Source organism: Diospyros lotus, chromosome 14 (assembly GCF_014633365.1).
Source record: "Diospyros lotus cultivar Yz01 chromosome 14, ASM1463336v1, whole genome shotgun sequence".
Lineage (NCBI taxonomy): Eukaryota > Viridiplantae > Streptophyta > Magnoliopsida > Ericales > Ebenaceae > Diospyros > Diospyros lotus.
The window spans coordinates 9,665,788-9,693,766 of record NC_068351.1 but is presented as its reverse complement, the minus strand read 5'-3'; the positions used below and the strand labels follow the sequence as shown (position 1 = coordinate 9,693,766).

Genomic DNA, 27,979 nt, shown 5'->3' with positions numbered 1-27,979 from the left:
TGAAATCAAATGAGGGCTTACCTATTTTTATCTTTTATCTAAATTTGTCTGAATGGTAAGATACTGAAAATAGAAAAAAAAATTAAAAAAAAAACAAAAACCAAGAAAATATTAAATCTCTGCCTCCCTTTACAAGCAAGAGGGGAAATGATCTGATTATGAGTGGGGTAAATTTCTCAAATCATTTTTCTTCTTTTCTGGGTATTGGTACATAGGTGGATGGAATGAATAAGGAAATGCAAAGAAAATTGCAACAGTGATTGGAGACTTCATAAGAGTAGATGACAGATTTACAGTTTGCGAAAGGATGGTTAGAATTGATATTATTGTCAAAGAACCTATTCGTACATAAAACTTCACAATCGTCACTAATCATTATGTTTTCATAATTTAAATACATGATAATATATAATTAATTATGATACTACATTGAAACGATAACATAGTATCATAATTATATCGAATATTTTCTTGTGGCAAGGACTGATGACTCAAAGGTCTCAATGGTTAGTGCAAAAATTTGTCTGTGATGTTCACAATCGGATCGACTGAAGAGGAAAAGAAAAAAAAGAAGATGAAGATGAAGATGAAGAAGAAACAAACTATTAACAGTCAAGTGAGACCAATATAACGGAAAAAGAAGTGAGGAACAGTCTCTCCTAGGAAGCAAGATAATGGAAGGAAAGAAACAAAGCAAGGGGAATGCAATTAGCATAGAGAAGAGCATTACCATTTATGAAGCTGTGGAGTTAGGCTTTGTGTTAGAATCATCAAGGTTAAGCCCAAATCTCGGCAATCAACCAAATAAGAGCTATGGTTAAACTGTATAATCCAGCATTAATGGTCTGTTAGAAATCTTCCCCATGAATCAGCGAGAGAAAACAGCAGCTGCAGCTGAGGATCAGGATAATAAGATAAAACCGGGTTCAATTAGGTCGAGAAGAAAGTAAATCAGAGAGGAGGACAGGAATCACAATTATTAGCTAGAAACTATGAACAACTACATAAGTTTAACAAAAATACGTAGTTATATTATCGAAAATTACAGGGTTGCTACTCTTAACAGTGTTCCCTTTGTTTAAACACGTGATTACAGTCAACTACAGATCAGAGACCATCCAAACAAGTGATGGATTGCCTGCAAAATGGAAGCTTTCAGTAAACAAGCTGTGGTTCAAACTCGGCGTAGTCAACTGAGCCAGATTCAATGGGTGGCATCAGGTATGTGGCCAAGAGTTCAGAAGCAAGTGCAGCAATTAATGGGATCCTCTTCAAGTTCTTGACCAGAGGAATGTCTTCACTTGCCCCAACTGCCATGAGTTGTTCGTTAATCTCCACCATTTTATCCAGCCTCCTCTTGAATTCCGGATTCTCAACATCCAATACTGCTGGAAATATTCTAGCTGTTGTGCGATTTGTCTGCAAAAATACAGTTCGAGGAATTGAAACATATGAATCTTTTTATAAAGTTTTGGCAACACATCGAAATGAACTTCGAACTGATAGCAGTATGCAAGGTGATCAGGTATGCATAAACAGATTACAATCATAAAAGCATACAATCCAGCAGATAAAGGAAAATACAAATTCAGGACAAACTAACCTCAATGATCACATGCATATCAAATTCTTTTGTGTTGAGCCCAATGCCCTCATAGAAATCTGTTCGTTGGCAATCGTTTAGGTACATTGTAACATATACCTGAAAACAAAATTGCTAGCTGTCAGGGGAATTAAAAACTCCAGACTAGTGATGAACTCTATGTCCTTTTATCACAGAAGGAATATAGGGAAATGAAATAATTATGGGATCTGGAACTTCAAATAAACATCGTATGCGCATGGTATAAAACAGGAGGGGATGGAAACAAATTGAGATATTGAAACTTCAATAAAGATTCATGTAAGATGTAGAATTTAGAGTTGACAAAAGATTATGGTTTATTTTCTTTGATGCATTGAAGCTTACTGAAAGACAGAAGAAGCGAGCCCACAACTTTGCCTTCCAGTCATTGAGGAACTGGGGCTGTGCCTTCATCAGTGCAGAGAAGAAATCACCATGCCGGTTCTCATCCTGGCACCAGTTCTCAAAATATTTGAAAATGGGATAACACTGGTACTCGGGATTCTCCTTGAGATGCCGGTAGATGGTTATGTATCTCCAGTATCCAATTTTCTCAGACAAATAAGTCGCATAGAAAATGAACTTTGGCTTGAAAAATGTGTACTTTCTGGCTTTTGTCAGAAATCCCAAGTCGAGGGCCAAGTTGAAATCGGATAACCCTTTGTTCAAGAACCTGGAAAAGTCAATTGAAAAATAACCCAATTTATCTTAGCATCTAAAATATAACCACACTGATGCAAGAGAGAAATGGAGAAAATAATCAAAGTAGGTCCACATACCCAGCATGCCTGGCTTCATCTCTAGACATGAGAGAGAATATCTCGGCCACCACAGGATTGGTTTTCTGCACACAAAACATCCCTTCTAGTCAAATTAAAGATTGGGAAGATGGATATAATTCACAACGACTTCGTTCACAGCTGAATTGAAGCTGAACTCCAGGAAAAAAAAAAAAAAAACAAGTATGAACCAGCAATGGGCCAGCATAAGTTAATTGGAAGGTTCCAACTGAATAGCTTGCCAAGAGCAGCAGAAACTTTAGTTCAATCCGCTTAGCGGAAAAATGCATTCAGCGTATGCTGGGAATTAGGGCAGAAAATCAGCATTTCAGATAATTTTCATAAACCACATCAAAAGTTTGGATGGATAATATGAAGAACCAAACAAAACTACACAAATTTTATGGCAAACTAAAAGCTGGACATTTTTAGTAAGTTTTGCAGACAAAAGGAATACATATAGAGGCAAAGATACATCCACAGAGAGGGGAAATTGATAATACGAAAACCACAATTGTACCCCCAAAGATTGGTCTGGTGGTAAGAGGCTATAATGGCCTCCTCTACAATCAAGGTTCAAGCCTCCCTAATGGCAAGCCCATATACAAATCTTTGTATGCTTACTCAATGCTCAACTCCAAATAACTGGTTGTCAAACTCTGAGAACTCTAATTATCAAGTGACACACAGTCTCATAACCTAGTTATATCATGTCACATATTAACAATGTGTGGCCCATCAACAATTGAACTGGAAGTCCCTATTTATAGGCAATAGCTCTGAGGATTTGGTCTTCTACTATTATCCTTATTCTCTGGTTACAATCGAATTGAAGTTATTGAACTTTATCTAACCAACTTTATTTCTATCAAAACGGAACAGAATTTAAGGAGTTATCTAAAGCGTCATTCCAAAATTCCAGAACATATACTTAAAATTGAAGAACTATAGATTAGCCAAGTTACCTTGAGCCTTCTTCCGAGCTCTTTGTAGAGAAGGAATCCAGAGAACTCGGCGGTGCAGGATCTCTCCAAGAACTCGACGAAGATCTGGCGGAGCGGGCCCTGAATCTGGTCGGCCGCCTCCTTGAACTCCTTATTCCTCACAAAATGGGTCTGGTTATAGTCCGTCTTGAACTCTTGCAGCAGCGCCTCGAACTCCGCCTGGTTCAGCTTCTTGTTGATCTCCGTGTTGAACAGCGTCTCCATCTCGTCAAAATCCGTGGTGTAGAATCTCGGGGTGAGTAGCGTCTCCTTTATGCCCTGCTTCCCACTTTTCCTTTTCGGGTTCCGGTTGTTGCTTGCCGGAGAAGAAGGCGGCGTCGTGGTGGCGGCGGACATATTGACGGTGCTAGTTCTGGAGGAGAAGGTGACCACGTGAGGCGGTGGCAGCCGCCGTGGGCTGGCGGCGGTTGTGCTGAACTTGGAGATGTTGGGTTTCACTAAGGCCATCTCAGCCGCCATCTTTTGGGGTTGTCCGGCGACTTGGCGGGTGGCGGACGGAGGAAGGAGGAAGGAGGATTAGAAGGAGCAGAGAGGTGGAGGACGTGGGCCTCGTGATAAGACGTGGGTTCTCGTAATTGGTGGGAATGGATTGAAATTTTGATAATGTCATCCTAGAAAATCCATGAGTTTTGATGGGTTTCTGACATGTGGCTGATAATTATTGGAAGCTTGATTTCCCCTTGTTGGATTGTTGTTAGCAAGGCAAAGACATTGCCACTGCCACAAGGCAAGGGGGGGACTTGTGGTTCTCCTCAGCTTGGAGCTGTGTATTACATTGCATTTGCATTTGCATTTGCATGTATTTGTCTTGAAGTTCGATAGTTTTTTTTTCAACTGAAAATAAATAGCTGATTCTTTTACCCTCAGCAAAAATCTTTTGCGGGATGATTAATGACAATAGAATAAGTAATTATAACCAAAAAATTAAATTTCGTATGAATTTATAAAGTTATAAATTTATCATTTTCTAGTAAAATTTTTGTTAAATTAAGTTCTTTTTCAAGTCACAGACCTACTTAATTTTAACTCATTTCTTATTTTTTTTATTATTTTTTCTTTTCTTCTTCTTCACTCACTCTTAGTGAGGATAGGATTTGAACCCTGGTCTACAATAGAGAATGAAAGAAAGAAAAAAAACAAAGAAAAATAGTCAAGACCTAGTGGATTCAATGGTTGAGGATTAGAAGGGTAAAATAAAAAAAGAAGATTAAGGGAAAAATTGGGGGAAAGATAATTTTGCCAATATATAAAATATATAATCCTCAATTGGATCTCTTTTCCCCACATCTATTCTTTACCATCTCTGGAAACTCCTATCTAAAAAAATTTATTTTACCACCAAAAATAAATAAATAAATAAACTTTGTTATTTTTCAAACTTCTACTTCCCTCTCCCTCAAGCCTCTAAAAAAAGAAGGAAAAAGCACTCTGCAAATAATTCAATCTAATTGAACTTTCATCCAACAAACAGTTTGCATTAATCTACAGTTCCTGGCTAACTAAGAAATCTCCAATTTAAGAAGGCAAGAGAGAGGGAGAGAGAGAACAAAAGGAAAAAGGCAAAGCTGGGGGCACAACCTACCTACTAACATTCTCAACCTCACAGGATTCTCCATTTTGTTGCAAGTTCCTCTCTTATTTTGAATACAAAGACTCGGCCACTTACAACAAGAATTTGTCTGTAACATATTTAAGGTTCCACCGTATCTTTCAAACTTTCCGAGTAAACAACACCAACTCCCACTCATCCTTAATAAACCTCGTACAGCCTTGCAAGCCCCCAAACATCATTCAAGCAGAAACAAAGATATCCTCAGAATCCACACTGGTATTTCTTCAGCCATAAAAGATATCCCAGATGAAACCTGTAATAGAACATGAACATGAAATTTGTAATCGAAAAAGAAAAAAGTAGTCTGTTTAACAGTGAGTAACTACCATGCAACATAACTTCTGTACAAGCGACCATTTCCAGCCGGAAAAAAGGGGAAGAGGTAACGTAGAAACAGAACGCGGAATAATAGGTGTGCAAAATTTTGAACTATGTGATATTTATGATTTATTGTAAAATGCAATGAATGAAACTTCAACTTTTTCATGTTCTGTGCCCACATTCATAGCATTTGAAATGAACAAGTTTTTTAGCATGTAAATACGTAAAACATGAATTTTCTAAGAATTCCATATAGCCAACCTGTCCAATTCAACAGCGCAGTTGAACTATAGTGATCTCAGCAAGCTAGAGCATGTTTGCCATTACAGAGATGATACAATATCATTGATGAAAAGTTGAAAACACAAAGCAAATACCAAGCCCAAAAAACACAAAGCAAATAAATTTATGTTACTAATCAAAATATGCCACATGTTATTTAGCATAAAAAAAAATGCCACAGGTTGAGTTTATCATTCAAATGGACAACTCTTGGCTGTATGCACAAATTTCAAGAAGTTAGGTGTAATTAGATCTTTGGTTATGTGGTATACAGTACTGAGGTTGAGTATCTTGTTTTCATGCTGAGTTTCTGATACATCAGTTTTCCATGGCGTCATGGTAATCTTAGCTACCTTACTCAAATTGAAAACACTGCTAAGATTATTTTCATCAAGTGACCACTGTTGATTCAATTTAATTAGTTTTAGATGCACAACAATATCAAACTAAGAAAGAATTCCATATCCAAAGAACAAAGAAAAGGTTCACTAAATATGATGTTAAGAATACAACATAATACCTCTATACTTGATTAACTGGTGTTGAAGTTTGATCAGACTCTTCAGCATTCTCCTCTACACCAGCCACATTTTCAAAAATGGAGCTCTCGGTAGTTGGACATGAGCAACTCCCTTGGTCAATATTCCCAACAGCACGAGCTTCATCTTCAACAGTGCAGATTTGAATAGATTCTGTTGGTCCTTGTTCAGCAGGAAAGACAACTGGGTCAGAATCTATTCTTCCACTTCCCCACTTAGGTTTGAAATTGTCGTCTATGTCATCGTAATCCAAGTTACGTAAAATCTCAGGGAGTGACAAGGCACTTTCTTCTCCAAGCTTAGTTCCAATTTCAATATCAATCTTCTCCTTTGAGCTATCATGACTTCCTGCAACGTTTGGGGTAGTGGTCTCCATCACCATGCTTTCATCTTCTTGCACCAATGCTCGGAAATTATTTAGGGAAGGTGGGATCATGGAGAAAAAGGTTTCTCTAAGATTATTTATCATGCCCTTGTTATAAGGGTTCTCCTTCTTGTCGTATCGATAGCGGAAGTTCTCGTAAGTTGTCTGCATGAGAGCAAAAGTCACTGCTTGATTAAATACAATCCCAGCAAATTAGTCAGCCAGAATTAGTCAAATTTATACCTGAAAAACACATGTAGTTGACTCCACTATCAACAAAAAAGAGATGTTTGGATATGTCTATGTTAAGTACACCAGAAAAAAGATGATACGGAAGAAAGTCAAATTATTTTTGGGTGAAATGTGAGCTTGCTAATTTTTCTTTCTCACAAACCCATCTAGATTCTAGACTAAATTTATTGTACTTGTTAAACATGGTTTATTCAACTACTCCATCTATCCCATTTAAAAAATTCAATCAGGATATCTACAGTTGCTCAGATGGTAGCAGTACTCCAGTCATAGTAAAGATACATGCTCCCATGAAATAATGCAACTAGTTTTCTATCCACTGAGTTGAAAAAATCTTTTAGCAGATATGCTATGTATACAGAGAGTAGGGACCAGCGTGCATAAAATCTATGGGAATTAAAGTTCCTTATGGATGAATTATACATAACTCTATAACAAATGTTGTATCAGTTGGCCAACACCTTTACAGGTATAATTACTACAATATCCAGTTTGGCAACGGTAATTATGGGCTCGCTCTCTGGCAATGGTAATCAGCTCTAAGAATGAGAGAAATAGTTCACAAGCAAATTAAGCAGTCAAAATTCACAGTATTACCATGGGCTAAATCATAAGGGATGTTGCTCTGCATAATAATGTCTTAACTATAGCATCAGCACATTGCTAGCATAGGATACAAAATAATGACTTTGCACAGTAGTTCTAAAAACTGTTCTAACAATCTCAGTCTCAGTCTCAGTCTCAATCTCAGAAATTGGACATGGCATTTACAGACAAAAGGCAATAGGCACATTGATGGTGGCTTAGTAAGCAATCCAAGAGATTCTAGAAATAATATAAGAATTTAGTGTCCACTGTAAAGTTGAAATGACTTGATTCTAAGGAAAAGGAGCATCACCTGGTTTGTGCAAGTTAGATAGAAATGGAAAACTGTAAGGCCACCCACAAACCAAAAGGCAATGAAGCAGTATAATATGAGAATATCTGAAAAGATCTGCCCTGATATGGCCTTCCAGGGATTTCCTGCTCGTTGAATGATGTTGATCCAAGAAAACACAAACACATATATGCACAAGATGGTTGAAGTTGATATGAACATGTAGAAAAACCGATAATTACGCTGCAACCAGATTAGCAAGAAAGAAGTTAATTCTGGAAAGAAAGAAGATACACACACACACACACAATTACAAGGTTATTTGTAGTAGACTACATGAAGATGAAGGCACTCTATCTAGGTTTCATAGCACTTTGTAGCATTACATATGAAATAATACTATCTATATTTACAACCTTGATATTGATCCCAGTTCAATTATGTGACATTATTGGTAGCTGAGGCAGTTTTAAAATATTATTTTAGGATATCAAGCAACTTGGATAATCAGCTAAAATACATTCCACTTCAAATTGAAAACCAATTTCCAACAAGAAAAAATTAATAATGCTCAGAAGAAGAAAGAGAAAATAAACCACTGACATATAAGAACAACAATTATTGCAAGCCCAAAAGATGTTTTCACATACAATTGTAATTCACTAAGAATGTGTGTGGTCTGTCTTTATCAAAATACTATAACTATCGAAATTACTTACTGTTCCGATGCACTGGCCGACCCATGGACAGTGATGGTCGAATCTTTGAACACAGTTGTTGCAAATGGAGCAATGAGAAGCACGAGGAGGACGATAAAGTAAGCAAGTATCACAGTACTTCACTTTAACTACATGCCCATTGACAATCACATCCTTTGTTCGGGGTAGTTTCATATAAGGGGTTCTACCATTGACCCACTCCATGGAAGGGGTAGTCATATCATATGCTTCATCCATTTCAGGTGGCTTTGAGTTTCTAGGCAATATCCCAGGATCTCTGCTGGATGTCAAGAACAGAAATGTTATATCCTACAAGAAAATTTCAAAGACAAGTGGTCATACTGATATTCATTTACTACAAACAGAAATGGTTTAAACTGGACTAGAACTATAATAATGAAAACCAGCATCGAGAGAGAATTTGCTAACTACAAAAAGTTTTCACAAGCCTAAACAATATAGATGGGCACCTCCATATGGAATTATTACACAAAGAAACTTGAAACAAAAGAAAAGGGAAACAAAGGTGTAAAAAAACATCTTTTTGTTTCAGGGGTAATGGTCATCATGATTCTAGTGCAATGAAAAACAAAGCATAACTAACTGCAACTGCTGTTTCAGTATAATATGTGGGTGTTCAATTTTCAGACTGTGTTAAGCGGCACCCAACTTAGCTATGTACTTGATATATCTTTCATATTTATTCCATCACGTGCCTTTTTCCTTCTGAAAATATTAGAACCTCCAACAAATTATGTCAGCCCAAACATGGCCACGATGAAATGGTTTGGAAGTATAAAAAGTAGTTTTATCTGGGAAAAGAATTGTAGCCTTCACCACCACCATAAGACCTTTTCCTTTGTTTTTCCTTTAATATTTCTCTTTGCAGGGGATAGTAAGCAATTGTGGAAGCTATATTTGAAACCCAAGTACTTACCAAAATAGTGAGAATAGAACCCACAGCCAGCACAGTGTACCAAAGCCCAACATCTTTAAGTTTGCCATGCTTGATATCGCAATAGATTTTTACACAAAATGTTATTGCAGGGCATGCAATCAGGAAGGTTGACAAAAATAGAGAAGCTGCATCTGGACCAAATATCAATCTTCCCCCGCATAGAAATCTCTGAAAACATTAGTAAAAATGAAATAAACAAAAAAAAAAAAAAAAAACAGGGGGAAGGAATAAAAACAGCAGAAAGCTTTGTGAGTCTGCAATTTCAACACTAGCTCCCGGAACTCCAATTGTAAACCAACAAATAGAATATTTAGAAGGCCAACCATATTATTAGCAAATGAAACACCTGAAGTCTTTCCTCGTCAAGCAGATTAAACAAACCTCAAGCAACCGGCAACAAGATAATCAGGGTTCATGTAAAATGTAAATAAGGACAGAATACAATGGTCGAATTTTTTCAAATGGTTAAACTATTTCTTGACCTACATTCCAGTAGAAAAGATGTGTTTGGAATTTTAGATCTGTTAAGGAATGAAACGCTGACATATGTTCATACAGTATAGGGTATGCATATTCATTTCTGTAGATGATTAAATTCAATTTAGTTTTACCATTGCTTCTATCATGACCCAATTCCACTCCAAATAGGTGGTCTTCCATGGAGGTCTTGAGTGTATTACTTGGTCTCATGAACCCAAAAATTACCTTCAACTAAATGCAGCTGAAGACCTCATATTTTGTGAATGAAGAAACAAAATCCTGACCGGAAAGCAAACGCTGATAATGTCAAAGAATTATCTGATTGAACAACTCTCTTCCAATCAAATGGGTAACAAAGAAATAATTTATTATGCATAAAGGGTTGATACTTGTAGACTATCAAAGAAGTGTGGACAAGCTAAATTTGTGTCAAACTTTCCAATTTTTGCTGACAAACGAAGCTTAGGGACCTGGGATTATTCACATCTTTAGGCGGGCTTCCATTCACAATATTTTAGTTCATGGTTACAACAATAATCAGGAACAATTAGGCTTGCGTTATTAACTTCTCCTCAAGTGTCACAAGTCTCCAATACCACTAACAAATTAGTATCACCTAGATACTCTCTTAACAACTTCTGACAGCTAACTCAACCTCACAATTCACAAAAACTATATAGGAATGTGTCACGTGAAAACCCAGCATGATAAATAAAGGGAAACAAACCCTACATACGAGTTGAAACCACCAGATGATGAAGGATAATGTATATCAATTCAATGATCGCACAAATCAACCAAATCAGACGATAGCAATTGGATTGCGCTTTTCACTTACGTTGCTTCCCTTCCACACCTGATAGACTCTCTTCGATTTTGATTTCTTTGGGGCCATACCTTGCTCGTTCCGCCCCAAATACGGATTTTATCGTTCCCAGTAGTAGCAAAACCACCTTTTTTCGTAATCGAAGATCCGCAATCAAATTGAATCGATCAGACAAGAGGAGGACATCAGAAACCCCAGGCCATAGCGAATTCCTTCAGTCCTCCAACAATCATATCCACGCGTGAATCGGTTAATGGATGTATCTCGAAATCCGCAGTTCAAAATGCGAGTGGCTGTTGATGGATCGATTTGGGTATACAATGAGAGAGAGGGAGAGAGAATCAACGAAGGGGAATCAAAAACCAGCTGCGTCTGCTCTCTCTTTGGCAGACGGATTAAACCAGGAGGATTTCTTAGGAACCAATCGAATCGCTCGGTATCTTCTTTTTCTTTTTCTTCTTCTTCTTCTTCTTGTTCTTCTTCTTCTTTCCTCCTTCCGTCTGTGCTGGCCGAGGATGCTGTAACAGACGGATGTTCCCAAGATTGTAGCGGCAATTCCGCTGGCAACATTAATTATTCCATTAAGAAGAGTTTACAGGCAGGAATAACAAATAATTTGTCCCATCCCACGCGAAGCGTTTACCATTGCTGTTGCTGCAGCCATGGCAACGTGCTGTCAAGCTCGGAAGCTTGTTTGAAATTGTCCGCGCTTGCTTGCCTATATTATCATCCTTGCGGGTACAAGAAGAAGGTTTTGTCGCCATCTCTGGTTTAAGTTTATTAAGGAAACCATTCTTTGTCCACTTCTCCAAATCAGACTTGGTAAAATTAGAATGACAACGCGCTTGTCCACTCTGACTCCTCTCTTCGCCTCGTGTAAACCTATTTTTCCATAAATTATCCTTTTCCTTTATCATCGCCATCCCCAAATTTATATATAATTCATATTTATTTATTTCATACTAAAACTATTATTATTATACATTCAAAATATAATAATTAAAAGTTCTTATTTATCAAAAATAAATAATGATTAAGTGGCACCCTACTCGTTGGTCATCAAACTCTCCCAACTATTCCCTTATTTATTATACTCACCATTTCTCAATACCTTTTTAAACAAATAACAAAACAAAAGTAGAATCAAAATTACGTGACAACACATCTCTATAATTATAATTAAACTCACTTACATTTCTCAAGAGTCAATATTAAGTTACTCCATATATTATTATATTTGGCAGGCATCAAACAAAGTAGTGAACTTGTTTGTCTTTTGTTAAATCTTTCCATGGCTCCATGGATAATTCCATCAGCAAATAATTTTTTTCTTCTTTATTTTGTGCCCTAGAATAGATTTTAACTAATTGTTTACAATAATAAATTAGATCAAATGTAGCAATCTTTTCTTCCTACATGAGTGTGAAAGACGGTTCAAGAATCGATTTTTCTTTTATATAAGTTAAAATCTCCTTATTTTGACTATCATAGCACAAAGGCCAGACTCAGGTAGCTACGAGAAAGTGTGTAAATTATTAAACAAATCTGACTAGTGGGTAGAAAAATAGGCTAAATGGATTGGGAAGTAGGTTCCAGTCGTGTCACGTTCTGATCAAAAAAGAGAAAAGGAATGGCATGCTGGCGCCCTCAAGCCTCAAGGTTTGAAGTTTGAGTAGAGAACAAAACCTGCGCTTTGAATTTCCATCCATTCGCATTCCGGGACTATTGTATGCATCTCCCAAACAAGTAGAATGCACCTTCAATCCATTTTCATTCCATTCCCTTCCTTCAAACCCATCATTAAACACCCTGGGAGACTAGTGCCCGAAGCTTCTAGTCTCCAAAACCCATGGTTGAACACCGTGGGGTGCTAGTTCTCTTGTTTTGCGAGAGTCATAGGAGTAATGTAATCAATGGTAATATCACGTAACCTTTTACTTAAAACTATATAAAGAAAAGGGATGAAAGATTATACGGATTTGATAAAATAAATGATAATGATAAGCTGCTATGTAGTTAATGTGACCTGCATTAAATAAAGACGCTTGACAACATTTGTCTGACCCAATCATTGTAGCCATGCGTTACGCATTGAAGATGCATATGACGAGATTACGCCATTTAAGTGTCAATCTAGTAAACAACTCCATATGTAGTTTGTCTTTTTTTTGAAAGCCGTGAGCCCTCTCTTGAGGAGACTTGCCAACAAAATAATGCCCAGTAACATATTGATTGATAACTAGTTCAAGATCGAGGAAATTACCATTAGAGTTTCCTGAATAATCAAAGAGCCCGTGAGCAATTCAACAAATTAACCGCCATGGTTACTATCTGGCTCAGATCCACAGTCATCAAACACTGTTAGTTCTCTCTCTTTCAGGTCAAAATTTAAAGGCCATCAAAGCAGACCATCCGGGAACGAGATCAAGTAGCCAAGCCAAGCCAACAAACAGATTAAATGGAAATATCAGGACAAGCAAGAACAATAATTCCAACAGTTATTGTGAATTAGCATAGCAGCCATCCATTAATTGGAAAGTGTTTTAATTTTTATACCTAATTAACCCACACTTACAAGTTTTTGCGGCTTCATCTGTGTTTAACACTGCTGATTTTATGCTAACCAGGTCTTTCTTGACGCTGTGTGCTATTAGCAAATTTCAAGGATACTACATCAGGTAGCATGGTTTGTCAATGCAATTATCCTTCATGTATAAAGAAGACCACATATTGGGATAAAGGCTGGATATGTTGTTCTATAAAGAAGACCATTCCACCAAAAAATTTATCCCATAATTCCTTCTCACCATCTGCTTCCATGACAGTTCCAGGTTCATTATACTTTATCTGCTTTGAAGAGAAGTATACAGGAAGCAACACTTACCCCAGTTCAAGAGGTAAAGTTGAAACCAGGTTCCGAAACCCTGTTCCCTATTTATTTCTAATCAAAGACTAACTAATTGAACTAGAGTTGTCATCACTCACTATTCTACCGACCTATTTTGTAGGATTATAAGTTTTAACCAATCTATATTTCCTACGGATTAATTGACAGCTATAACCAAAGCTCGTCCCAAGCCCAGATGAAAAAGAGCAGTCGCATTTGGTAGCCAACAACCAACATCAAACAAATTAGATCAGACAATTATAAATTCTAGACAAATCAGAACCAAAAATAGTCCTGGTGGTTGAATAAAAGGGTACAAGAACTTGCAAGAAAACGTTACATACATGTAGTGAGATGAAGAAAACCTGAAGTAGTATATTTAGGCCAAAAACGAAGCAAAATCAAAGGTAATGAAAATTCATACCAACTTCACACAAAAGATGAGGAAAGAGACATATATAAACCAGCTAAGGCAAGAGAACAAGAAACAAGAAATGACGACTTTGAGCCAAGCAAAACGCATATAAAAACAACATTGGTAGTTGTTTTTGTTGAATATATATTTTAAAATTTATTGTCATGCATGATTGTGAAATGATTTCACATGATTATATGATCTTAATTTTACTTCATAGTATATGAAAAATATTTGAATTATGAGAACAAATTGAGAACAATGGTTTGAAAATTTGTGATGCTGAGAATTATGGAAAAATATGTGTCGATGGTGTTAGCATGAGAAATCAATATGAAGGAACCCTTAAGGTGAAGTCCGAGAGATAGTACTAGGCATTAAGTGTGAACTAGTGATGACCATGGCAACCGAAGTGAGAACTACCAAAAATGAGGCAAAATGGTGACTCTACCTACTCAGCAGTTAGTTAGGAGAAAAGCCAAGTGCACTCCTGGTGACTCCAACCAAGTACATTGTGGGGAATTGACTTGGGCATTATTCTTATTTTCTAATGATAACCCTAATTACACTATCTATCTAGATATGAGATATGCTATACCATGTTAGGCAAGAATCAAACCACACATATCAACTATCAAGCCTTAACCCCACTATGTGGAGTCGGCAACATAAATTCTAACTCGTTAGTCATTTCTAAATATGACTTCATCTTCTATAAGGCTCTTATAATTTATCATATCTAAAAGTAGGGAGAGCATTATTCAGTAAAAATCAATTTTCTAAATTGAACCAACAAATGTTGGTTTTTTGGTTAATTTAATTCTGCTTGGTTTTAAAAATTATAATTCAATTTTTAACAAAACAATTGACCTAAATAACCAAAATTTATGACTATTTTCAAAAATTAGAACCAAACTTTAAGCTATTTACAAAATTACCACTAAAATAAACATAACTTGCTGCCTATGACAAATTGACAATAATTACACTTACTAAAATATCTAAAATTCCTACTATAAAAACTTTGATTAGTAATTACACTTTTTATTAATAATTGACAATAATTGGTTATTTTGAACAAAATTCAATTATTTTGATTAGTTTCGGTCATTTCAATTATTTCGATTATTTTGGTTAATTTTGGTCATTTCAATTATTCCAATTGCTTTATTTAATTTTGATCAATATAGTTATTTGGTTAAATCAGTTTTTTAAAATTTTGATTCAGTTTGGTTGCCAAATTAATCTATAACTCACCATGTTAGATAGCTTCTCAAAATCCATACCAAATAAGGATAGGTGTGAGCTCATCTGGGAAACAGTCTGACAGAGAATGACTGAATGAGTCTCAGTAATCCTATGCTGAGATATCTACAATAGACGTGCCCAATAGACTTGGACAAAAAAGTGAGTGCCACAACCAAATAAGTATAGTCCTTGAAGTGTGAGCGGCTATCTGGAGTAGAGAGCAATGTAAGGGTTTTTTAATTTTCTCCATGCAAAACTGTATTTTAATTGAGTGACTAGATTGAGTGACTAGATTATCCCATTGTCTTGGGATCGTGGACATAGGCATTGAGACTAAATCACATTACCAAATTTGAATTGTTCTTCTCTTGATTTCTAAGTATGGTGTGTGTGATCTGATCCTCATAAATGGCATCAGAGTCAAGATTGATTAGTGATCATGAGATATAAAAATCACGTTGCAGAGAGAACTTTTACAAGAGACAAAAATAACATAAAAAAAGGTACGTTTTGTTAGTTGGTGGAGCAACAAGAGAGAGGAGGCAACCATCAGAGGTTGAGGAAGGAGGCTAAGTACCACACTGCCACCAACAAACAACAACAGCAGAGGGAGAAGACCAAGATGCAGTAGATGGCACTGGCCAGGTTGAAAGAGACCCAATAAAATTTCTGTAATCATGCCAGAGAGGGAGAGAGCTTGCTCAACCACCACACCAAAGGAAGGCTCCTGGCATTGCAGAAGAAACCCAGTGTGAGAGAACAGGGTGTCAAGCCTCGAATATGAGGCTTGGGCAATTCTGGAAGAGTCGGGAAATTTAAGAAAGAGAAAGGGAGGGAGGATTTGAATTAAGGAGAAAGAGAAGAGAGGGAGAGAAATTAGAGAGGGAAAGATCCGAATGTATTCATTGATAGATCCCATCCTCATATACACTGCCTTTTATAGGCTAACCCACCTGGTTGTTATTGCAACCAATTGCCTACAAGTGGCCTAGGCAGAACCGCCCATCACATGCTTTATGTTATTACATTCTGTTATTACCGCTACAGCTATGCATCTATAGGTTTATTACACTTAAGCCTAATGGCTTGTGACAATCCCTGCCCCTTAAAATCTTCCTTGTCCCCAAGGAAGGTGAGTAATTGAGCAGCTCGTGGAAATTGATTCAACAGCTGGGGAAGGTATTCCCAAGTGGTATTTTCAGGGTGTCGATTGGACCATTGGACCAACACTTGGATGAGAGGTAAGGTGCCCTGATGGACTACCCGTCTATCGATGATGGCTAGTGGTTCCACTGCTCCGTCGGCCTCTTCAGCAACAGGAGGCGATTATGAGCTCACAATAGCATTAGGCTCGATGTACTTCTTCAAGAGAGAGACACGAAATATGGGATGGCATTCCACATTGGGAGGTAGCTGCAGCTTGTAGGCGACTTGACCCGCCCGTTCCAAGATACAAAATGGTCTGAAGTACTTAGGACTCAACTTGGTGGGGGTGATGGTGGAAAAGGAGGACTGTAGGAAGCGTCTAACCTTTAGAAAGACCTGATCGCCTACTTCGAAGTTTCGATCACTTCGTTTGCGGTCTGCGACCTGCTTCGTCCTGTTGTTAGCGATAGCCAACTCCTGTTTGAGTAGTGAAATCATCTCCTGTCTGTCTTGCAAATACTCAGTTGCGTTAGTTCACGCCCTGTTGGCACCAGTCATGGCAAGCATTGTAGGTGTCTAGTATCCGAATAGAGCCTCAAAGGGAGTCTTCTTGATAGTGCTATGGTAAGTTGTATTATACCACCACTGAGCTAAAGATAGCCATTTACCCCAACTCTTAGGCCAAGCAAAATACATACATCGCAAGTAAGATTCCAAGCACTAGTTGACTCTTTCGGTCTGCCCATCTGACTCAGGATGATATGTTGATGACATATGTAGACTCACCCCTAGGTTCTTGAACAATTCCTACCAGAAGTGACTGGTAAATATTTTGTCTCGATCCGAGACGATGGATTTAGGTAGTCCATGCAATTTGGCCACTATATCAATGAACACTCGGGCAATTTCTTGGGTTGTGAATGGGTGTGTGAGGCCAATGAAGTGAGCAAATTTGGTCAGCTTGTCGACCACAACTAGGATCGCATTTCGGCCTTCTGACTTGGGTAGGCCCTCAATGAAATCCACGGATATCTCCTCCCACGCTTGATCCGGTATAGCCAGTGGCTGTAACAATCCTGGATAAGCCACTTGTTCATGTTTGCAACGTTGGCATGTCATGCAAGTTGCCACAAACTTCATAACTTCTTTTTTGAGGCCAGGCCAAAAGAACATTTGTCGAACCCGATAATAAGTAGCTCTAACCCCTGAGTGCCCGCGTAATGAAGAACTATGTAGTGCCTGTAAGATTTTGGCTTTTAGTTCCTTGTCATTTCCCACGACTAATCTGCCCTTAAACCTGATTAGACCATTAGACATAGAATACCCTTGTTCATTGGTATGCCGGACTGCCAATTGAGTTTGTAGGGACTTAGTCCAATCAAACTTTTCATAGCTTTCAATAACTTCTTTGACCCAATCAGGCACCATTGCGGTAACGGCCTTACATTCCCCTGCTTCTGATCTTCGTGACAGAGCATTTGCCACAATGTTCTCCTTCCCCTTCTTATATTGTATCACATAATTCAGGCCCAACAATTTGGATATTCCCTTCCTTTGCAAGTGTGTATGCAACTTCTGTTGTACAAGATGTTTTAGGTTGTCATGGTCGGTCTGTATTATGAAGGGGGCTCCTTCCAAATAATGTCTCCATTTGTCGATAACTATGATCATGGCTAGCAATTCTTTTTCACACACACTTAGCCCTTGGTGTCGAGCAGCCAGTGCTTGGCTGATGTAAGCTAAGGGTTTTCCTTCTTGTGTCAACACTGCTCCTACCCCAATGTCGCATGCATCGATCTCCACCACAAAGGCCTTAGAGAAATCCGATAAAGCCAGAACCAGGGCTTGTGTCATTGCTTTTTTAAGAGTGTTGAAAGCATTTTCAGCCTGGGAATTCCATCCGAAATTGTCCTTCTTGAGTAGCTCAGTCAATGGCTTACTGATCACTTCATAATTCTGTATAAACCTTCTATAATACCCTATTAAGCCAAGAAATCCCCTCAGCTCCCTTATAGATGAAGGCTTAGGCCATTCCAACATTGTTGCAACTTTAGTAGGGTCTGTACTGACTCCTTGGCCGGAAATGATATGCCCTAGATAATCTACCTCATTCTTTGCAAAGGAACACTTGGAGAGTTTAACAAACAATTGATTAAATTTCAGGATTTCAAATGTGGTTTGAAGGTGGGGTAGGTGTTGTTTGAGGTTAGGGCTATAAACTAAAATGTCATCAAAGAATACTAGGATAAATTTCCGCAAGTATGGGGCAAATAGGTAATAAGGGCCTGAAAAGTAGCTGGGGCATTGGTGAGTCCAAATGGCATCACCCGAAATTCATAGAGGCATTGGTGTGTTCTGAAGGCTGTTTTATGGATGTCGGCAGGGTTCATCCTGATTTGATGATACCCTGCCCTCAAGTCTAGTTTAGTAAAGATGGCAGCCCCATTTAACTCATCTAATAGATCTTCAATCAAGGGAATGGGAAATTTGTTTTTCACAGTAAGGTCATTTAGCTGTCTATAGTCTATGCAAAAGCGCCAAGTACCGTCCTCCTTTTTGACGAGAAGAACGGGAGATGCGAAAGGGCTTTGACAAGGTTTTATAATGGAAGCATGGAGCATACTTTTGACCTGTCTTTCAATTTCAGCCTTCTGATAAGGGGAGTAACAATAGGCTCAGGCGTTCACCGACTCGAAATTGGGTTTCAAAGGTATAGTACGATTAATCAGGCGATTTGGGGGTAGGGTGTGTGGTTCCACAAATAATTCCTGAAATTCCATAAGCAATGGGCGTAATACAGTAGGAAAGGTTACCTTTGCAAAGAGGTCGGTGGTGGGAGGGCCCTCCTGCTCATCCTTCTCCATAGTTTGAATGGAGAACAGCTGGGATATATGCCCTTTCCTTTTCTTCAACAGCTTCTGTAACCTTTTCTCTGTAATCATCTTACATTCCCCTACCTCGAGGCACCCTTTTAAAGTCAGCTTCCTTCCCTTCAAATCCAATATGACTTCCAATTTGTTGAAGTTGAAAGTCAAAGGATTGACTGTCCTCATCCAATCCACCCCAAGAACAATGTCACAACCTCCTAGCTCCAGAATTCTTAGATCCGTAGAGAACTCTTCCCCTTGCATCAACCATTTAAACCCTACACTCTTATAATTGCTGTACATTTTACTCCGTTGGCTACAGTTACGAATAAGGGGGAAGTATTCACTAAAGCACAATTTAATTCAGTAGCAGTTGCTTCATTGAGAAAGTTGTGGGTGCTGCCACTGTCAATCAGAACCATTATCCTTCTCTTGCCCACTCTTCCTTCAACCTTAATGATCTGCCCCGCATGTTCCCCTTTCAATGCATGAAATGAAATTTCCCCTCCTTCACCGACAGAATCACATTAAGAAATCTCCTTCTTTGTTTCTTCAAGGTCTTCTTGCTCCTTCTCTAGTATTTGCTCCTCACCACCTTCCATGTTTAGTAGTTGCCTTCTACATTGGTGGCCAGGACTGTAAGGGTCTCCACATTTGAAACATAGCCTCATCTGCCTCCTCTATTCCATAGTGGGGTTTCTAATCGCCAAGGCTTGCTGACTTCCTCTCAGTGGACCTGTACTCCCCGTCGCTCCTATCTCTCTAGCATGTCCACTAGGAGGTAAACTGATTAGTGGTCCTATACGAGAGGAGGCCCTATTCCTTTTGTAGATGGCTTCTAACGTCAATTCTTGTAATCTGATTTTTTTTGCTGCCTGCCTAACTGTAATTGGCATCATCATCTTCACCATTGATCTCAACTCATCCTTAAGCCCACTAATAAAGCTGGACACAAAATATTGCTCAATAAGTGTCGGTTGAGCGTTCCACATTAAGGCTCCTAGTTCCTCGAATTTTTCCAAATACTCCATTATAGCCCCTTCTTGCCGAAGTTTATTGAATTCTTCTATCACATCTGCCATATTCTTCTCTCCAAATCGCCTACACAATTCTTTAGCAAATTCAATCCATCTCACCTCAAGTCCTTGGTACCTAAACCATCCTTGAAACCAGGAATCAGCCGTATCATTAAGATAGGTTGTGACCAGTGTAATTCGCTATGACTCAGCTACATTATAATATTGGAAGAAACATTCACACCGGCGGATCCACCACCTTGGCCTTGTTCCATCAAACAATGGTATCTCCAGCCTTGGCATTGGCGTGTGAGTACCAGATTGTAATTGAAATTCTCTTACCTGAGGGTCCGTGTCAATTCCTTACACTCCTTCCGACTCCGCTTCTCCTGGAGGTCTCAGAAGTATTCCAAATCCATTCGAGTTCGGTCCAGCTCCAAATCGCGGGGGGAATTTCGATGGAAAACGGAATTGCGGTAAGGATGATAGCATATTAAACATGCTATTGATCCTTTGACCAAACTGATCCATCGTTTCTCTATGCCTCTCCAGCTCGCGATGCATATCCTCACGAGAAGTCGCCAGTTCCTCTCGCATTCCTTCTCGCATTGCAGCCACATCTTCCCTACTTTGGGTGATAGCTTCGTGTGTCTGCGACATTCCGAACTCTAGCGCTTCCATTATTGTTTGAGTCTCGTTCCTTCCGCCATCTTCTGCTTCGCAATTCCTTCCACAAACACTGTCGAGGCCGCTAGCTCTGATACCAATTGTCAAGCCTCGAATATGAGGCTTGGGCAATTTTGGAAGAGCCAGGAAATTTAAGAAAGAGAAAGGGAGGGAGGATTTGAATTAAGGAGAAAAAGAAGAGAGGGAGAGAAATTAGAGAGGGAAAGATCCGAATGTATTCATTGATAGATCTCATCCTCATATACACTGCCTTTTATAGGCTAACCCACCTGGTTGTTATTGCAACCAATTGCCTACAAGTGGCCTAGGCAGAACGGCCCATCACATGCTTTCTGTTATTACCGCTATAGCTATGCATCTATAGGTTTATTACACTTAAGCCATTAAGCTTGTGACACATGGGCACCACCGCTGCATGCCCACCAAAGATAAAGCTGCCATAGTCGCCAGAAGATTGAAGGAGGTATCACCAGAAGCTCCAACACCCATGTTGAAAGAGAATCTAAGGGGCAGAATATCATTGTTGTCTTGAAAAAGACACAACAAAAAAAGCCAACTGTCACTGAAGAAGATGACCACCTATTTTAGATGTTCTTTCAGTCCTTCCAATAACGATGCAGATTTGATGTGCAGTTCAAACCCCTACCCCATGGCATAGTTGTCAAAGGCGCGTCTAGGCGTGAGGCCTCATCACCTCTGAGGTGCAGCACCATGCTTGAGGCGCATTCCTTGTATATACAAGTGTATTAAAACCTTATTTCCTTGTTCATTTGTCATCTTAGATCTTATTTCTTGTTGATTTGATTGCATATTCTTGTATTTTGGCGAGAGACAAACCTCGCAGTGTAAGCCAAAGGTCTGTCAGATCTCCCACTCACTGGGATCCTTTGGCAATGATGTTCACTCACTAAAGAACTGCTCATATTTGTGTTCTACTTCATTTTTATTTCTTTCTTCTAATTTTTGTGTTCTACTCTAATTTTCTTTTCTTTCTTCTACTTTATGTTGCAATTTAAAAAAAAAAAAAAAGCTAATTGCTAAGAAACAAATGTTTTCAATGTGTGATCTACTAAATTTTTTTTTGTCTCTCTTGTACTTCTTTTATAATTTAAAATGAGCTAATCGTTTTTCTATAACCTTTTGTGTTGTGTGCTCTACCGTAGTTTTTTTCTCCCCTTTCTTTTAATTGCAAAAGAAATTAGAAAAAAACTAATTGTTTTTTGTAGTGTGTTTTGCTTTAATATTTTTTTCGTCTAATCTCTTTTGCAATTAAAAGAAACTATTTGTTTTTTTACAATAATATTAATTGTTATTATGGCGTTGGTTAGTTGTCATTTATAATTTTATGAGTTTGCATCTACCTCCTTACAGATACATATTAAAAAGAATAGTATATCAGTATTTTATATGCATTTTGAATAAAAGTGTGCCTATGTGTGCCCGAGGCTCACGCCTCGCCTTACACCTCACGCCTAGGCCCCAAGCACCAATTTGCTCCTCAGCGTCCTTTGCACCTTGCACCTTTCACCTTTGACAACTATGCCCCATAGCTAGTATTTTGATCATCTCATATATGTTTTACTTTTTAAGATAAATCCCACCTAGCCTAGCTATGGTTTGGGTCATTTTCAATGAAACCCCTTGTGGTTTACTTTTGAAATTTAAGATCCCTATGCTTTATTTTCTTCATAAACACCCCTTTCACTACTAACACTGTTAAAAAAATATAAAACTCTCTCTCTCTCTCTGTCTCCAATTCCTCCCTGCAAAACTTCTTTGTGTTAAAATATCCATCAAGAACAAAGCAGATAAAAAAAAAGTTGAATCAAAAACCCAAATGATATCTTACCAATTAAATAGAGAAAATCAATGTTTTCAACTTCAAATCCAAACCAAGCCCTTTAGGTTACATTTGGTTGAGTGAATGGGAAAGGGAATATGATTCCCTTGAAAACGCGTTTGGCTGCATCAAAAGAATGGGGAGAGCATTATAGAAATAGGGTGTGCATGTGCGTGCGCGCGTGCGAAGGTAGAACTCATAGAGAGTTTAAACCATAAGGACCTTAAATGTGAAAAGTAAACCACAAGGGTTTGCGTGAATATGGTTCAAACAACATAGGGTTTGCGTGAATATGGTTCAAACCACATAGGGTCCAGATGGAATTTACCCCTTGATGTATGTGATCGTGGGGTTGTATGCCGTTACACAATGATACTTTTGCATGGTTTATGCATAACTTGACGTTTCCCCCTTCAATGGATGGTTTGTGTTTACGAATTCCAAACGAAAAGGGGAAATTTGTCATTCATGTGTTTTACCACTTATTACTTTTGTAGGATATGTCACCCCACCATAACAAAATAGGGTTTAGAATAAATTCACCTCACTGATTTCATTGATCTCTCTACTATATATACAAAAAAAAACATTGCGTAATCTAGGATGTTGAAGAACTAATCTAGGATGTTGAAGAATATACATAACAGGTTTCCTATTCTAGGAGAACATAATATTTATAGGGTTTCTTTCCTAATCTAGAAGGTTGACGGAGAAAATTAGAAAGATTTACTAAGCTGTAAATTTATTACAATAGGAAATGAATAAATACTAAGATATTGTTGTCATCCAGATTCTCTAACACTCCCCTTCAAGCTAATGAATAAATGTCCCTCATTCTCAACTTGCGAATAAGTGATTCAAAACCCAGTCTTGATATAACCTTGGTGAATACATCCGCCTCTTGACTATCTGTAGGAAGATAAGTGAGTTTTAAATCTGTCACGACCCGAAATCTGGTATGTCATGACCGGCACTAATCCCTAGGCCCAGCGGCCCCAAAATGGACTAGTAAGCCTGTTCTCTAGCTCGATTTGAATAAAACAATATTACTGACAAGATATAAAACATGAATAAAATACCAATTCACCTTCTAACATAATATCTCAATATTTCGTATACAGCAGCTGTACAAAATAAGAATACCTATCACACTGCTGTCAATAATACATACCCGATCCCGTATCTCGGGCCCTTGGCACAATTATGTGCCAACAAAAATAAAGACAAAACATCAGACTCTACAACACGTGTATGTCTCCACAGAGCATCCTATAATACATCCGGAATCAAAAGAGGGTATGATATCATACCAGAAGATCTGCTGGACCAATAATCAAAAGGAGAATTCCCTGAAAATATTTTTAATAAAACGAGGTGAGTCTTGTGGACTCGCGAGTATAAGGTATGTCATGCCCACTAGGAGAGTATACAATAAAATGCTAGGATGATCATCATGAGTATAATAACGTAATAACAGTATAAACAGTGGAAATATGAACCATAAGTTTAAATAATTTGAGGTATCAAATGAAAACATAGTGTAGGAAAAATAGGTGCCTAAAGACAACCCCCATAAGTTGTTCCCTAACCACCTAAGTCCCCTATACTTTTGTATGAGATGCATGCACTGATTCTGAGGACACACTAGTAGAAACTGGCCTAACGCCTATATACACATGCACACAAGTATATATATCGGCACATACATCATCATCACACAATATCATCATAAAGGCCCACGTGATAGTAGTGCTGAAACATACTATCCGTGTCTCTCATGGCCTTGGCATGCCAAGCCTCACAGTACCATGATCTTTTCCTGCTGTGAGTCACCAGGGAATCTACTAGATAGTCCTCTAATAATAATGCAAATGATACCCTAATTTATGCACAAGTCATAATCATTTATCATTTCATGTGGTGTCTAAAATACACCATATCATTCAACATTTCACATTCTCAAAACAAGAAATCAGTTAGGGTATCTTTCTGTTTATGTCTCTCCTAGTAGGATAAAAATATTTCATATAATTTAGGAACAATTAAAAGAGAATATTTTCTATGATTTGAATATAGAAATCATTTACAAGTTATGCATAAAACAATTTATATACGTGCATAAAAATATGGTAAACATAACATATCCTGTCTACTCGCCTGAGAAACGATGACTCAAGTCCGAGTCTGGGGAGAAGATCGAACAAAATCTTGAGAATCTGAGCCTACAATAAATAGAATGGGGTGTCACATTTAGGTAACAAGAATAACGACGTAATGAAATTACCGAAAATCCTAACCATTGCCTAACACCCTGAATCGATTATTTGGTACCTTGGCCCGCGCAATATTCAAATCTGGCGTCATGGAATTCGTCGAGCTAAGCCATCGACTACGTCATCATGTCTCGCTTTGCTTGCTACGCATAAGTGTATAGTGGAACTACACACCCACTTATAGGCTGTAATATCATAATATATATATATATATTTACACATAAACTAGTTTTTTTTTAATATAGATAATATATTTTTTATCTAAATTCCTCCTTTATAAAAAAAAATACATACATATATATATTTATAACTAAATTGATAAATTTTCTTAAAAACTTAATAATTAATTAATAATTTAATAAATGGCTTAAAATGAATAAATTGCAATATTCTAGCCTCAAAATAGAAGAAATCCATCAGAAATCAGGATTCGAAATAAACCCACGTCATCATCATAGGCTAGCCTAGAACGCACTCGGGGTCAGTCTTGCTCGGCCTCGAATCATCTAATAGGGCTTCGTCCTTAAGACTCCGATCAACAAAATGACTCGCCAATCATATCGCCAATTCTAGGAGACCTAAAGAGAACCCAAATTAGATCAACCTCGATATCCTGAGTAGGACCAACCTAACCAAGTCATCCTAGGTCCACTGACAAGCGACAAGGAAGAACAAGCCGAGTGGGCCAACCCAAGGGCTGCCACAATTGGGTCAGTCAAAGCCCAACACATTGGGCCATCCTAAAACCCAATCGGACCCCGCCATCCTAGGCTAAAACCTAATCCGACATGCCCAACCCCAAAAGCCCTCATTTCCTTTTTCCTTATATTTTATTTATTTTTATTTTTCTTTTCTTTTCTTTCTTTTTCTTTTCTATTTCATTGCCATCAAACTGTCGCCGCCGGCGATCGCCGCCGGCCGGCCAAAAACGGCCGACCAATATACCAATACGAAGCCCTCGCCGCGAATAACAACATATATTAAAATGAAACCAATCGGACGGTCAGATCTTAATAGATCTGAAAATAAATTTTCGGCCAAAAATAGAGGCAAATCTGGCCGTCGCCGTTCGCCGGCCTGCCGGCCATTTTTTCGACGATCAGAAACTACCCCGAGGTGCGCAACACTAAGGAGAGCAACATACCCAAAAATGAGAAAGATCGACGGCTAGATCTTTGTAGATCTAGAGTCAAAGTCTCGGCCAAAATGGATAAACAAACTGCCAACGTCGCCGGCCACCGTGGCCGGCGATTTCCGGCGATCCAAGACCGCCACCCAACCCCCTCAAGAAAACCGACCAACATATCCAAGAATCAAAGAAATCCAACGGTCGGATCTTCGTAGATCTGACCTTAAACATTCGGCCATCAAACCCCATCGTGCCTCAACCCATATTTCACGAAAACAACAAGAAAAATCGAAAAGATGAAGCCAAAGCACTTACCTCCTTGTAGATCGGGGGCACTTTAACAGTGAAAACGAAGTCGGATCGTCGATCGAACGGTCGGATTGCTCAAAATCGCCGAAAATCCGAGAGGGGAAATGAGAGAATAAAAGAGAGAGAGAGAAAGAGTATTGTTTCTGTTTGGGGGGGGGGGCTGCCGAGCGCCTCCCCCTTTTCTGTTTATATTTTTCATTTTTTTTAATTATTATATATATAATTTAATTAAATTAATTAATTTAGTTTTTTTTTTTTTTTTTTTTGGATCTTTACATTCTTCCCCCCTTATAAAAATTCGTCCTCGAATTTCACGGAAACAAATAAGGATATTTCTCTTTCATAGCATCTTCCATCTCCCAAATGGCCTCACCCTCACTATGGTGGCTCCACTGAACTTTAACGGAAGCTATTTCTTTAGATCTAAGCTTTCTAACCTGTCTATCTAAGATCTTAACAGGTTGCTCTTCATATTGCAAGCTTGGTTGGATCATAGTGGGTGCTGTCTCGGATTTTCGGCGATTTTGAGCAATCCAACCGTTCGATCGACGATCCGACTTCGTTTTCACCGTTAAAGTGCCCCCGATCTACAAGGAGGTAAGTGCTTTGGCTTCATCTTTTCGATTTTTCTTGTTGTTTTCGTGAAATATGGGTTGAGGCACGATGGGGTTTGATGGCCGAATGTTTAATGTCAGATCTACGAAGATCCGACCGTTGGATTTCTTTGATTCTTGGATATGTTGGTCGGTTTTCTTGAGGGGGTTGGGTGGCGGTCTTGGATCGCCGGAAATCGCCGGCCACGGTGGCCGGCGACGTTGGCAGTTTGTTTATCCATTTTGGCCGAGACTTTGACTCTAGATCTACAAAGATCTAGCCGTCCGATCTTTCTCATTTTTGGGTATGTTGCTCTCCTTAGTGTTGCGCACCTCGGGGTAGTTTCTGATCGTCGAAAAAATGGCCGGCGAACGGCGACGGCCAGATTTGCCTCTATTTTTGGCCGAAAATTTATTTTCAGATCTATTAAGATCTGACCGTCCGATTGGTTTCATTTTAATATATGTTGTTATTCGTGGCGAGGGCTTCGTATTGGTATATTGGTCGGCCGTTTTTGGCCGGCCGGCGGCGGCAGTTTGATGGCAAGGAAAAAGAAAAGAAAAAGAAAGAAAAGAAAAGAAAAGAAAAATAAAAATAAATAAAATATAAGGAAAAAGGAAATGAGGGCTTTTGGTGTTGGGCATATCGGGTTAGGTTTTAGCCTAGGATGGCAGGGCTCGATTGGGTTTTAGGATGGCCCAATGTGTTGGGCATAACTGACCCAGTTGTGGCAGCCCTTGGGCTGGCCCACTCGGCTTGTTCTCTCTTGTCGCTTGTCCGTGGACCTATGATGACTTGGTTGGATTGGTCCTACTCAGGATATCGAGGTTGATCTAATTTGGGTTCTCTTTAAGTCTCCTAGAATTGGCGATATGATTGGCGAGTCATTTTGTTGATCGGAGTCTTAAGGACGAAGTCCTATTAGATGACT

At 38.6% G+C, this 27,979-nt stretch overlaps 3 protein-coding genes across 5 annotated transcripts in view; all 3 read right to left on the bottom strand.

Moving 5' to 3' along the window:
• Nucleotides 1-1,009: 1,009 nt before the first annotated feature.
• On the bottom strand, nucleotides 1,010-3,975 carry LOC127789988 (magnesium-protoporphyrin IX monomethyl ester [oxidative] cyclase, chloroplastic). The gene is made up of 5 exons (XM_052319174.1): nucleotides 3,369-3,975; nucleotides 2,404-2,468; nucleotides 1,970-2,297; nucleotides 1,604-1,702; nucleotides 1,010-1,419 (listed from the first exon to the last, which is right to left on the bottom strand). Exons 1-5 carry the CDS (start codon nucleotides 3,864-3,866, stop codon nucleotides 1,156-1,158), a joined length of 1,254 nt encoding a protein of 417 aa, XP_052175134.1. The 5' UTR covers nucleotides 3,867-3,975; the 3' UTR covers nucleotides 1,010-1,155.
• Nucleotides 3,976-4,836: 861 nt separating this feature from the next.
• On the bottom strand, nucleotides 4,837-11,424 carry LOC127789987 (probable protein S-acyltransferase 4). Its single transcript, XM_052319173.1, has 6 exons — nucleotides 10,650-11,424; nucleotides 9,311-9,499; nucleotides 8,374-8,682; nucleotides 7,676-7,897; nucleotides 6,143-6,690; nucleotides 4,837-5,272 (listed from the first exon to the last, which is right to left on the bottom strand). The coding sequence occupies exons 1-5, from the start codon at nucleotides 10,704-10,706 to the stop codon at nucleotides 6,145-6,147; spliced, it is 1,323 nt and encodes a 440-aa protein (XP_052175133.1). The 5' UTR covers nucleotides 10,707-11,424; the 3' UTR covers nucleotides 4,837-5,272; nucleotides 6,143-6,144.
• Nucleotides 9,375-27,979, bottom strand: part of LOC127789986 (histone-lysine N-methyltransferase, H3 lysine-9 specific SUVH1-like) — a 37,383-nt gene continuing 18,778 nt past the window's right edge. The window contains exon 4 of one of the 3 annotated variants that reach the window (XM_052319172.1): nucleotides 9,375-9,499. The gene's annotated coding sequence lies outside the window, so the exon portion shown is untranslated. Of the gene's footprint in view, nucleotides 9,500-13,023; nucleotides 24,093-24,946; nucleotides 24,966-27,979 lie in introns of those variants that run through there. The other 2 variants (XM_052319170.1, XM_052319171.1) reach the window with 2 other exon arrangements.